Source organism: Netta rufina (genome assembly GCF_964035555.1).
Source record: "Netta rufina genome assembly, chromosome: 22".
Classification (NCBI taxonomy): Eukaryota; Metazoa; Chordata; class Aves; order Anseriformes; family Anatidae; genus Netta; species Netta rufina.
In genome coordinates, this window is record NC_140146.1 from 4716408 (window position 1) to 4728650 (window position 12243).

At 58.7% G+C, this 12243-nt stretch overlaps 1 protein-coding gene across 9 annotated transcripts in view; it reads left to right on the forward strand.

Moving 5' to 3' along the window:
- The window catches only part of CASZ1 (castor zinc finger 1), a 204861-nt gene that overhangs the window by 137603 nt on the left and 55015 nt on the right, over positions 1-12243 (forward strand). For 4 of the 9 annotated variants that reach the window (XM_084300420.1, XM_084300419.1, XM_084300418.1 and 1 more), the window contains one exon: positions 3984-4138. The exons of 4 other annotated variants lie outside the window; for them this stretch is intronic. In XM_084300420.1, the coding sequence (XP_084156546.1) occupies positions 4120-4138 (19 nt within the window). In that variant the 5' untranslated portion in view covers positions 3984-4119. The remainder of the gene's footprint in view (positions 1-3983; positions 4139-12243) is intronic. One more of the 9 variants, XM_084300422.1, reaches the window with a different exon arrangement.

Here is a 12243-nt window from a genome sequence, read left to right on the forward strand (position 1 = left end):
TTGGAGGTTTGGGGGCTTTCTCTAGGGCTGCTTTTGGTGCTGCTGCTGCAGCCGAGGCTGGCACCGTGCTCGTGTGGGCTGCCAGGTATTAGGGGGAAGGGCCCAGACAGCGGCGTAAGGGAACACCGAGAGGATGAGGAAAGCGTGATACGAGCGGGTCGGCCCTGGGAAAGTGAAGCCTGCCCAAGCCCTGAGCAGGGCGGATCCTGAGCTTCCAGATTTTGGCAAATACACCGTGTCCCATGCCAGGGTGGGGAGGAGTTGCGGAGCGTAAGAAAGCCGCGCTTGCCCGGCGTCAGCCTCGCTCGGCAGGGTGAATTCTTTGCTTCTTTGGGGCTCTTTTTATTTGACCGGATTAAAAAGCCTATTTGAGTTTCTTAAACCATTTAATCTAAAATCCCCAGGTAGATGCGCCATTGGATTCAGTTTTAAGCTTATAAACAAAATAGGTCTGTGTTTGCCTCTTGGTTTTGCTGCAAAGCAGTGCGGGGTTGACCTGTCCTCCCTGCAGCAGGCAGGCCCTGGGCTCCTCACATTTGGGAACCCCCTGAGCTGCCACCACCTCCCCGTGGCTCCAGGAGCCAGGGCCAAGCTCCACCAGCCACGGTGAGCGACCAGCACAGTTCCCAGGGCTTTGTGCCCCCGGAAAATGCAGCAAAAGCCATTGCTTTGGTAAAAACCGTAGGGAGATGGGGAAGGAGGAGGCTGCAGGAGAGTGGGGAGGATGGGAGGGACGCGTGCTGCAGCGTGACACCGGCGTGGGCCGGGTGATGCCTCCCGATGCCCTCAGTCCTTGCAGAGGAGCTGCTGCTCCTCCTCCACGCCCGGCTCCTCCCTGGGCTTGCTCCTGCGCCCGGCCTCTCCGCTCCCCTGGGGTTCTTGTCACCCTGCCAGCTCCGCACGGCTTTATGGCCGCCACTCCCTGCGCTTCTCAGGAGGGTTTTGTGGACACGGGACCAGTTGGGGCTGCTCTGAGACAGGCCGAAGTGGGACAGCTCATGGTTTGGGTTGGCAGGAGAGAGGTGCTAGAGGCACGCCGAGGCTCCGCGGGCAGCGGTTGTGCTCCGGGTAGCAGCCGGTGCCAGCAGCTCCAAGGGGAGGCACCAAGCCCTGCAGCGGGCAGATCCCAGGGGATCTACCCCTGCATCTTCCCCCACACCCTCTCCATGCACCCAGCAGGCAGATCCAAGGGGCTCTGCCCCCGCATCCTCCCCAAACCCTGTCCACGCGTCCCACAGAGGTGGCGATGCCCTCGGTGCGCGCGGTGACGGCTCCGAGCTCCATCCCAGCGTGGCCACGGGAAGGCAGAGCAGGGGGTCTCCTGCATCCCCGGCTCACGAGGAGATGTTTTGCAGGAGGTGGCGGCCAGAAGAAGGTTTCTCCTTCTCCCCCACCTCTCCCGAGGAACCAGAGGCAGACAGAGGGACGGGCGTCTGTCCGGTGGCAGCCCGAGCAGGAGGGAGCCCTCTTGGCTTTGCCGAGGGAGCCTCTTTCTATATGGAAATGAAGAATTTAGGCTAATGGAGCTCAACCATCTCTAATTTTGCGATGGCAGGAGGATTTTGATTGAAAGTAATTAAGCAAGCTAGCTGTAAAATTAATTAAAGCAAAAGGGGGGGATTTTTTTATTGGATTGGATAGCGATATAGCGGCTGTCAAATGGGGGACGGATGGGGGTGACCTGAATTCTCTGCCCTCCCTCCTCCCACTCGGGACGTTTATGTCACTTTAATCTCCTTACAGCGGCTGGTGTGCATTTGTTTGAAATAATCAAGGAAATATGGTCAGAAATTGTCAGCTTTCAGATCTAATTTACCTGACAGCCCTGCGCGGACCAGTAAGCCTCTGTGTGCGTGTGTGTGTGCGGTGCATGCGATGCTGTGGGCGTGGAGGGCTCCTCGCCTCCCTTCTCCCCCCCTTTCCCCGTTTTCCTTCACCCCGTCTTCGCTCGATTCCCAGCAAAATTACTTCTGGTGCAGCTGGGACCACCTGGCACCCCCCAGGAAAAGGAGACAAGTTGGAGAATTTTCCTGCGGTCCCTTCTCCACCCTCCCCCTTCCCATCGCTGCCTCCTCCCAGCCTGCTGCCTCATCCTTGCACCATAACCAGCTTTAGGGTTTAGGCAATATAGGATTAGGGGAGGTGGCTGTAATTCTTTATTCCAGATGGCTGGCAACTGCTAAACCCACTGTCACAAGCACCGGGTTATAAAAATACTTAAATTAGGCCCTTTGTTCCAGCCCCCGGCCCTGCCAAGTGGCGCTCCCGGTGTCCTGCCGCAGCTCGGCTCGCCCAGCACGGGTGGGGACGCCGAGTCGAGGCGGTGCTGGTGCTGGGAAGAGGAGGCTCAGGGCTCACACCTACCTGGATTCCCTCGCTCAGCTCCATCTGCTTCTTTTTGCCGTCAGCACTTCAAGAGAGCTCCGGCAATAGGCAGAGCGAGGCACGACGTGGTGTCGTCGCAGGTGAAGGTCCTGAGCCCGGGAGGTGCCAGGGCCACGGCTCCGTACGTCCCACGAGGGAGCCTGCTCTTCTTGGGGACCCAGCTTTCCCCGTGTCCCTAACCCTACAAGAACCTGGTGGCCTTGGCCCAACACTTTGCAACACGGGGAGGGAAGGCGGCTGCCGTAGGGTCAGCGTTTCCTCCGAGCCACTGCAGTGCTTCACATCTGCCTTGCTAGGTCGGCTGTCAGGGTTATTATTTATTATTTATTATTGTTCATTAAGTGCTGACAGAGTTGGGGCTTTTGTTTGTTTTGTTTGGGTCTCCATTTAGAGGCCTTCGCTGCGGCAGCCTCCAGTGCCAAGACTCGAGGCGCTTTTACAATTACAGCCGTGATCCTATTGTATTGTTTATGTAATGACTCTCAATCCCGAGGGATTCGGCAGCCTGTCTTCAACCCAGGCACCCAGCACCTGGCAGGGAGAGGGCAGGGCAAAGGCTGGCCCTGATGCCCAGGGAAATCTCCGGGCTTGGCGTGCTAGGGGATGGTTAATGCGCAGACAGATCAGGCTGGCCCTTGCGGCGAGGACCCGCATGCAGGGAGGGCGATTAAGCTGCTTCAGATGATCCATCCCTGCCACGGCTCAGCCCCGATGCTCTGCCCGCTGGATGTCACCCATGCGGTGAGCTGGGCGCCCAACCCTTGGGCCAGCACCCATGGGTGCTCCCCAAGCATCCCCAAACACAGCCCCTGCAGAGAGACTTCCACCCCGTTAGGTGGCTGGGTGGGGGCCCCCCTGCAGCTCCCGAATCGGCTGATGCGTGCAGGACGTGGTGTATCCATGGCCATGCTGTGGTGGGTGAGGAGCTCATCGCCACGATTCCCAGCTTTGTTCCCATCCCTGCCACCGATCCGCTTCGTATCCGGAGCCTCACGAAGGCGTAGCGCCGTGCCAGTGCGTCCTCATCAGCGTAATGGGTATAATTAGGCGGCCCTGATTGAAGATAGTGCTGAGGGCTGAGTGTGCCAGCAGACTTGCTGCTGGTGGTGAGAAGCCCTTTCCAAAAAAAAAAAAAAAAAGGAGGCAAGACCCAGAGCGTAGAGCGCTGGTTCCCACATGGCATTGCAGATATATGTGGAGTAAAATCTCTGATGGATCGGGATCTGCTGCCCCAAATGGAGCGCTGCCCTCCCCGCAACCCAGCAGCAGCAGCGTTAGGTGCGGGCCGAGCGCCCCAAAGTGTGCACCCAGCCAAACACGGGGAGCACGGGATGGGGCACCGCCGATCCCCGGTGCTAAGTGCAAGTACCACAGAATGCAATATCAGGAATAGCCTCAATAATGCCATGGCCGGCTGGCTGAAAGGCAGCTCGAGTTCTGGGACGTGGACCAGGCTACCAGTGATAATGGTATCTGAAGGCAGTGGTGTCTGGAAGCGGGGTCATACTGTGCTGGCTGCTCCTATTTCCTTCTGCAGATTGCAAGACAAGATGACTAAGAGTGCATTAGATAATTTTCTAACATAACATTCCCTACAGGCAGTTACTGGCATTGCTGTAGAGACGTCCTGAGCACCGTGTTGGAAAGAAGTGCACAATTTCTTTCTGCCTTGTGACAATGCTTGAGACCCCCGTGCGGAGCCGTGCCCCGTTCTGACTGCAAGGCTCCTTAGACATGGCTGAGGATAATGCACGTGAGTGCTGCCCCGGGGCCCCCTCTCCCCTTGTTTCACACCTCCTTGTCCCTGCTCACCACACAGCCCCTCGCTGCCCCCAGCACGGCCAGGAGCTGCCGGAGCGTGTCCTGGCGCCGGGTGGACGGGGTGAGAAGTTTGGAGCTGGGTGGCGTGCCCGTTCCTCTCGGTTTGATGTGCGTGGGGTTGGAGAGCCATAAGCTCAGCTTTCCCATCGCTGTCAGCTAGGGAAATCATTCCTCTGAGCTCCGCGGAGTGACATGAGCAGCGGAGCAGGCGGAGGGGGGGGAAGCCTGGCGGGTCTGGTGGAGGAGAGCCGAGGCACCGGGCTGAGAGCGTCGGGGGTGGTTGACACGTCTGGGGGTGGAGGTGAGCCACTCGTCCTCAGTCTGGGCCAGCACAGCCCTTCAGAGAGCAGACAGGCAGCTCAGCTCACGGCAGGTCGGAGGAACCTTGAAACCTCCAAAGAGGGGACGATCAGGGACGAGGCACAGCAGAGACACAAGGAGCTGGAGCTCCCGGGGGGCTGTGGAGCTGCTGCCCCTCGGCAGGGTCTGGCTGCTGCCCCGTGCACCCCGTGGGCAGCGAGGGAAGGAGGCAGAGCTGGAGGCACCAGTCCCCAGCGTCTTCCAGGCAGAGGTTGCCCTGCTTGCGGTGGATTCGGGGGCTTTCTGCAGGAACTGTCTCCACAGGCAGGTCTGAACAAGCCGGTCAAGTTACTCGTAATTTCCACCAAGAAAATAGAAACCCTGAAATAGGAGGGTTGGGGCAAAGAGGGGATGGCGTGGCTGGCTGAAAGCAGCAGCCGAGCCCAGGCGGGTGCTAACAGGGTGCACCGGGGTCCTGCAGTCCGTGGCCGTGTCGGAGCAGGACTGAGGACAGAATTTTTGGGGACAGCCTGGGTGGGGAAGCTGCCCAGGACGGGGAGGACAGCCCCGTGCCACGCTTGCAGCTCATCCGCTGGGACCCACTTGGAACCCAGGGGTGCGGGCGGAGAGCATCCATGGGTCCCCCTCCTTCCATCTCACCTCCTCCCTGGAGCACCAGGCAAGTTTATCAATTTACACCAGAACGCAGGGAAATCAGGGAGGTTGCCAAGGTCTTGGCTTCATTAATTCTGAACCCGGCGATGGCACCCGCTCGCGGGGCTGCTGCTGCTAGTGCAGGCTCGCCTCGCGGCTTATTAAAGCTGCACCTGAAACCAGGCTGAATTCAGCCCCGTGCCGTCTGATTCCCCGTGTCCCTCACTCCCCTGGTGCCTGGAAAACAGCTTATTAAAGCTCACCATTGGTAATTGCCTGGGAAGTCACATTTTTAACGCTTTCCTCTGGTTCTTGAGAGCTGAAGAGCTGAGCTGTTGCCTTTCCCAGACTGCGGGGTAAATAAACCGTGTTGGTGGTTATTTGCGGGTGATAATGGAGAGCTGGAAACCCCTGAGCTGCTGGGGGTAGAGCGAGCCCCGTTGGGTCCGAGGAGCTCCAAACGTGCCTTGTTTCTTGGTCCCCGTGCCCTAAAGCAGCACCACAGAAACAAGGCACCGGGTGCACCATCGGGGGGGCACCGGCAGAGGAACCCAAGAGAAGGGATGGGCTGCCCGGACTGCTCTAGCACCACGTCAGTGGTGTCTGGGGATGTTTTCAGTGCAGGATGAGTGTGCAGGGCCAGTGCTCGCTCGGGTGATGTGTCCTGGAGAGACAGGGGACATTTGGGGCATCCCGTGTGGGTGCTGTTGCAGCAGGCAGAGCGGCTGCAGCTCCAGCAGAGTCAGCACCGGGGGGCTCAGCCTCCTCCTGCACCCCAGCAGGGCAGAGCAGGGGATTTTTGGGGGAAGGCTTGGTGGGAGCAGGGTGGAGGCAGCACTCCCTGAGCTCACACCATGCAGGAGATCCTCCTGCAGGGAGCTGTCGTCGTGTTTGCAAACTGCGCGGTGGCACCGGGGGAGATGCAGCAAACACGGGGCCGCACGGTGCCGCGCGCACTGAGTCACCCCGCGGGGGGACAGCCAGCGAGCACCGCGAGCTGCTGAGGCAAACATGGGCGAATCGTTACAATAGGCACCAAAAATATCTTCACATGAGATCTTTCTGCATTGCTGCGTGTTGGGTAACGGGGAGGGCCGGCAACCTAAGCCGAAACCCTGCCCACGTGCTCCAGAGCTCATCCTGGGCAAGGCGAGCGACTGGCTCGGGAAGGAAGCAGGAGGAGAAGTGGTTTTGCTCCTGTGGGAGCCCCGGTGAGCCACGAGGCTCCCCACGAGGCCAGCTTGCAGCAGGAGCGGCCCCAAAATTGCTCACGTGCTGGTGACCATGGGGTCCCCAGCACGGGGCAGCTCCTGGGGGGCTCCCTGCAGCCATCTCCCCAAAGCCCAGGCCTGCCCTAAGGGACCCAATTCCCAAAACCCCAATCCTGGGGGCTCATCCAAAGGAATCTCAGCAGAGGCAGAGCGCAGGGAGGCTCCCGGCTGCACATCCCCAGGGCTGGTGGAGTCCCCGTCCCCCTGTCCTGCTGCCCGTGCCCCCCCTGCACCCTCACACGGGGTTGGGGTCATGCCGTGGCCCCGGCCCCCTCCTGGCTCGGAGCTCCCGAGCTCTCCCCTGGTTTTTCACAGCCTTTTTTTTTTTTTTTTGCTGCCAGCGCAGGGCACTGAAAAGTGCTGGCACTGCCAAAAACCCTGTGTGCACTACGACTCCCCAAACATCCCTTTATTTTTATTGTTCTGTTAATTACTGTTTAAACTTTAATAAGTCACTTCGTCAGGAGGGGGGACCTGCAGTGAGGTTTCTGTGCAAACACTGGGCCCGGCGGTGACTCTGGTGTAACATAACCCTTTATACAATGTGGGAATGTTTAGACTGTAACAGAAACTTGTTATTTTAATGACAGTTAAAGGGGAAAAAAAAAAAAAAAAAGAAAGAAAGGAGCGAATGAAAAAAGGGAAGCGGGTTTGTTGGGGAAATGGCTCATCTCAATCTCGCTGTCTGGCCTCTTTTCTCCCGGCCCTAACGGCAGCGGGGTGAGCAGCTTTTATTTTATGGCTGCTGCCGAACCGGCCCCGTTCCCAGCGATGCCCCGCGCTCCTCCTGCCCGCGGTCCCCTCAGCTCCACGGGCAGGAGATGCTGATGGAAGCAGCAGGGCTGGCTGTTGCTCGGAGGCAGCAGCAGATGCCTAAAGCCAATTTGAGCTCCGTCTAATTATTCTGACCCACACGAGAGACTTTCCCCTTCTCTTCAGCGCCTCCTCCACCGTTTAAGTTTTCAAGGAGCTGTGCTGAAACAGATGCTGGCACGCCAGAGATAAGAGGGTCTGCGTCCCGGGGAAAAAAATGGACTTTTGGGGTTAGAAAACGCTGCCTGCCTTCGCCCGGTGTGCTGGCATCTCCCTCACACCCCTCCTGGCCTGCCCCGAGGCCGTGGCACTTGGTGGGCTTCATCCTGGATGTGACCATTGGGACTGGGATAAGCCCCGAGAGGGAAGGGGAGCAGGGAGGTGTCTCGGGGTTCACAGGTGGCCCCGAGGCCATGCCAGGCCCATCGATGTCTGCCCTGCTGTGAGGGAGCACAGGGTGCCCGTGCAGTGCCCGGTGTCCCCGTGTCACCGTGCCAAAGTCACCTCCAGGTTGGGCTTGGCTATATTTAGCGCTGCCTATAGACCAGCCCGCGCAGAGCGATGGACATGATGTGAAAACCTCTCCGTTTCCACCGACCTCGCTGCTGCTGCGCTGAGCTCCCCGGCTCGGGGCACAAGCCCAGGGGAAGGGACAGCCCCGTCCGTGTCCCGACAGGATTCGCCTGTCCCCTCCTTGCACGGGCTGGGAGGGGAAGGGGACGCAGAGGGCAGGGGCAGGAGGATGCGGGGTGTCAGGATCCCTTTGGGGACCGCAAGGGACCTTCCCCAGCACCAGCCCCGTGCCAGGAGCCCCAAATCTCTCTGCAGAGCCCCTTGCTCCCAGAGTTTGGGAGCAGAGCAGGAGCCGTGGGCTCGCCATGCTCGGGGCCGTGGTGTCCCCAGTGGGTGAGCGTGCGGGGAGCAGGCCAAAACAGTTCACGCTTCCCTCGCCCGCTGCCGGGGCTGTGATTGTTATTGATTGGCTTTGCTGTTCTCGGCACTTTGTGTTTTTCCAGCTGAGCATTGCCTGCCCCTTGATTTGATTTTTTTTTTATATTATTTATTCTTCTTTTTTTTTTTTTTTTTGGCTCTTTCCAATGCCCCCGAGCGTTGCCCGTGGGGCAGGTGCGTGCCCAGTGTGCACGGGCACGGGGCTCTGGAGGGGCCCAGCAAAACGCAAGGATTAAACCCCCGGGTGTGCGCTGCCCCTGCAAGTGCCGTGCAGTAGGAAACCAGCGGCAGGGCCGTGTGTCAAAGCAAATACCAGCCATGTGGACGGGTCTTCAACCCGGATGCTCTTCGGCCCCAAAGATTTGGGTGCTTTGCCCTCGTGTCTCGCTCGTGGTGCCGGCCGTCGGACCCCGCGGGGTGCCTCGCTCCCCCGGCGTGCCCGCAGCCCTCCCCGTGGGCAGGAGCCGTCCCGCTAGGAATGGCATTTTCCAGGTTCCTGCGTGAGGCTGAACATGTCCCAGCTGCGAAAATAACGAGCCGCAACACCCTGTGGAAACAGGAGAGCAGCAGCGACGCGTCTGTCCGCTCTGCGCAGAGCCGGGTGGAAACCGGTGCCCCAAAGGGGAGCTCGGGGTGCGCAGCCGGGACCGGGGAGCGTTGGTTTGGAGGGGCCAAAGCGTGGAAGCAACAGATACCCGTGGGCCTCCCCGCAGGACGAGTGGGTTGTGGCCAGACGTGACATTGAGTGGGCTGCTCGGGGTGGCCGTGGGGCGAGGGGCTGGGTCCTGGTGTCCCCACGCAGCCCCAGCACCATCCCCTGCCCGGCCACCGCCTCCCCCCCCGGCCGCTGGGGTCACTTTGGCTGGCGAGTGTGAGCTGAGCTCAAGGATAGAGCCCCCTGGACGGAGCCAAGGAGCCGCTGTATAAAAAACGCTGAGGTTTTCCTTTTCTGTACAGCGCGTTTCCCTAAATTGCCTTTGACTGTGTGCATCGCTAATGAAAGTTTATGCCCTTGTTAGAAGGACAGGCAGGTCCGTTCCAGTTAGGGCTGGGTCTATCCTTCTGCCAACTGCCCTCCCCAGCACACACACACACACACACACACACACACACACACGCTCGCTCTCCCTGGTGAATAAGTGGAGGCTGTTATAAAAAAAAAAAAAGAGGGAAAAAAAAAAAAAAAAAGAGGAGGGGAAAAAAATTTCCATATTTGTGTAAGTTGCTTTAAAAGCATTTTATCATGTCATAAAAAAAAAGGAAAGTACTCTTGGAAATTGATCCTGCACACGAGCCCATTGGACAGAAGGACGTCGGGATGTTAATGGCTATTTTGCTCCAGGGTGGCTTATTAAAAAATTTATACATAAATGCTTAAAATTGCATAAATTATTTAAAAAAAAAACATAGTAAGCAATTTGCAATCCCGATCCACTTTTCCCTCTTTTTCTTTCCCTCGTCATCCTTTCCTTCCCTTCTTTCTTACCAAAAAAAAAGAAAAAAAAAAATTCCTTCCCTCTCTTCCCACCCGGGTCCCCTCCCTGTCTGCAAATGCGACGCGTCCAGAAGTGCACATGGATGGGTGTAAAATCCACACGATTTTAAACACGACCCGCCGCCGGCCCGTGGAGCCTGCCACAGGGGGAAATAACAAAAAAAAAAAAAAAAGAGGGGGGAAGGAAAAAAAAAAAAAGGAAAGAAAGAAGTTTGGATATGATGAGTGTTCCTCGCAGGCGTGGAATGTCACCCACATATCCTGGAGATTGTACTGGGGAGGTTTATGATGGTTTCCCATTGATTTGTTTCCCCGACGCAGCTGCCGACCTCTATTGAGGGACAAACATAATCAGCACTGACGCAAATTAGATGGTTATTCGTTTTGAAAATTGACAGAAAAACAATAAAAAAGATGAAATGCTCCCAAATCAATAGATATAATGAAATTCAAATAATCCGAGAGATGAGGTCTCCATGGCAACTGATAATGTGGAAAAGAAAACAATTTAATAAAGGACAGACACACTTTGAAAACAGATTGGGCAAAGGGAAGGCGGGGGGGCGAGGGAGCAAGGGGGGCCGTGGGCTGGGTGGCGGTGGGAGGGGGCGGCGGCGGTGGGGAGCCGGCAGCCGGCTGCCTCTCCGGTTGGTTGGCGGTGCCGCGGTGAAGGATCACTGTCCATCCCAAGGACGCTTGCCATAATTAAGAGAGGCTTTCGGTCCAGAAAGTGCAGATTCAGGTTTTAATACACAAAATTATTTCAGGAGCACTGAATCGGAAAGTCGTTTGTTATGACCTTCCTGAGAGGCCTGGAGCAGGGCATGTTGGAGGCGCGGCGGCTGAGCCAGCTGAGTTATGGCATATTTGTGTTTTTATAGTGCGGAGGGGAGGGGGGAAGGGGGGAAGAAGGTTAAACAGTATTTACAGCTCAGTTGTTTTCAGAAAGGAAAGAGAAATAGAGTTCATGAAAAGATGCGAGCGGAAGAGAGCGAGCGAGGGAGAGGCAGAGACCCCCCGCCCGGCACGCTCCCGCCGCGGGGACGCCGGCTCCAGCGGGACGCTCGCCGCCGCGCTCCTTGCCTTGAGGTGTGGGGGGCACAGGGGCCGGGGGCGCACCGGGGCCGGGCTGGGGCGCGGGGCTGGCCCTGCCGGGGCCGCCCGTCTGCTCTCAACCAGCCGCAGCACAAACCTCTCCCGGCACGGGGCCAGGAAACACGCGCGAGCGCTGCGCTCCTACGGCCGGCTCTCCCCGCGTGGGTGCTCGCTGAGCGGCACTCAGTGTGCTGCGGGGAGCTGTGGCCATGCACACGTCGTGCTTGGAAGGCTGCAGAGCACGCAGGGCGTTGGTGGATGTTGGTGTGCCTTCCTTCGCACGCCGTTCGTGCGCTCGGAGCTTCCCAGGTTGCGCGTGCCGCAGCGCCGGGTTGCGTGTGCCACCGTGCGCACGGTGCTGCGCCTGCATGGCCACGTTGTAGGGTGCGTGCACGTCCCCTCCAACGGGTGCTGGCGGTGAGCGTGAGCACGTGGATGGGCTCATGAGGACAGGGGGAGAAGAAGATGGTGAGCCCTGCTGACCAGGAGAAAGCGCAGCAAAAGGCAAGGCAGAATTAGCCGCGGTGCAAGACCGCGATAACGAACTTTTTCTGGGCCTCTGTTTCTTGGTGGTGCAACAAGCATGCGGGCTCCTCACTCCTGGTGCTGCTCCTGCCTTCCCACTGCAGTTAGTTAGGGTGCTGACAGGGGCCAGGTCGCCAGCAGCCTCCCAAATCCCCGGGGTGTGCAGGGAGCCCCTGTCAGGAGGAGCTCGCTTAGCCCCTGCCCTCAGCTACTGCCACCATCAGCTGCTCCCCGTGGCTTTGGGCTGGGTAAAGTGTCTTGGGGCAGACACCAAGGGGGACTGGTGATACTGGGGGTGATTCCCTTCCCAGGCTGTATCCCAGTGTCCCTCCCAGCTCCCGGTTACTCCCCCAGCACCAGGTACTTGCCGCTAAGCCTGGCTGAGGTGTGTGCCATCCGCCAGCGTGCCTGCCCCGCAGTCACCAGGAGTGCTGGGGCAGCACGGGCTGCACGAAGACAGAGAAGAGAAACCTCAGCAGGGTGGGGCTGGGGTCTCCGTTGTGGTGCTGAGCAAGGAAACTCCGTTTCTCCCACGGCCTGCCCCAAAAAAATCCTCCCCAGGCAATGCCCGGAGGCTGGTACCAGCACTGGGACATCACCAGTAAGTGAGGGAGAGCAGGGAAAGAAAACCCCTGGGGCTGAAATGGGCAGAGGGGAAACGTGAGCTGAGTTAGCAGAGCGAGGAACAGTTTGCCAAAAGTCCTCCCCGAGCCTTTGCACATCACCAGCACGGGGCCACCAGCCCCTGGGCTTTCTCCCTAGGTCCCCCTCTCCCCCCTCACTGCTTCCCTGCACCCCTTGCCCTTTTGGCGATCGCAGGGGGCTCGTGTCTCCTCTCCAGGTGGGCACAATCGTGGCCACGGAGAGGGGAAGGCAGAGCCCGTGCTGGCATGGGGCTGCCCTGACAGCCGGGCTGGCATCGCCCCTCGCCCC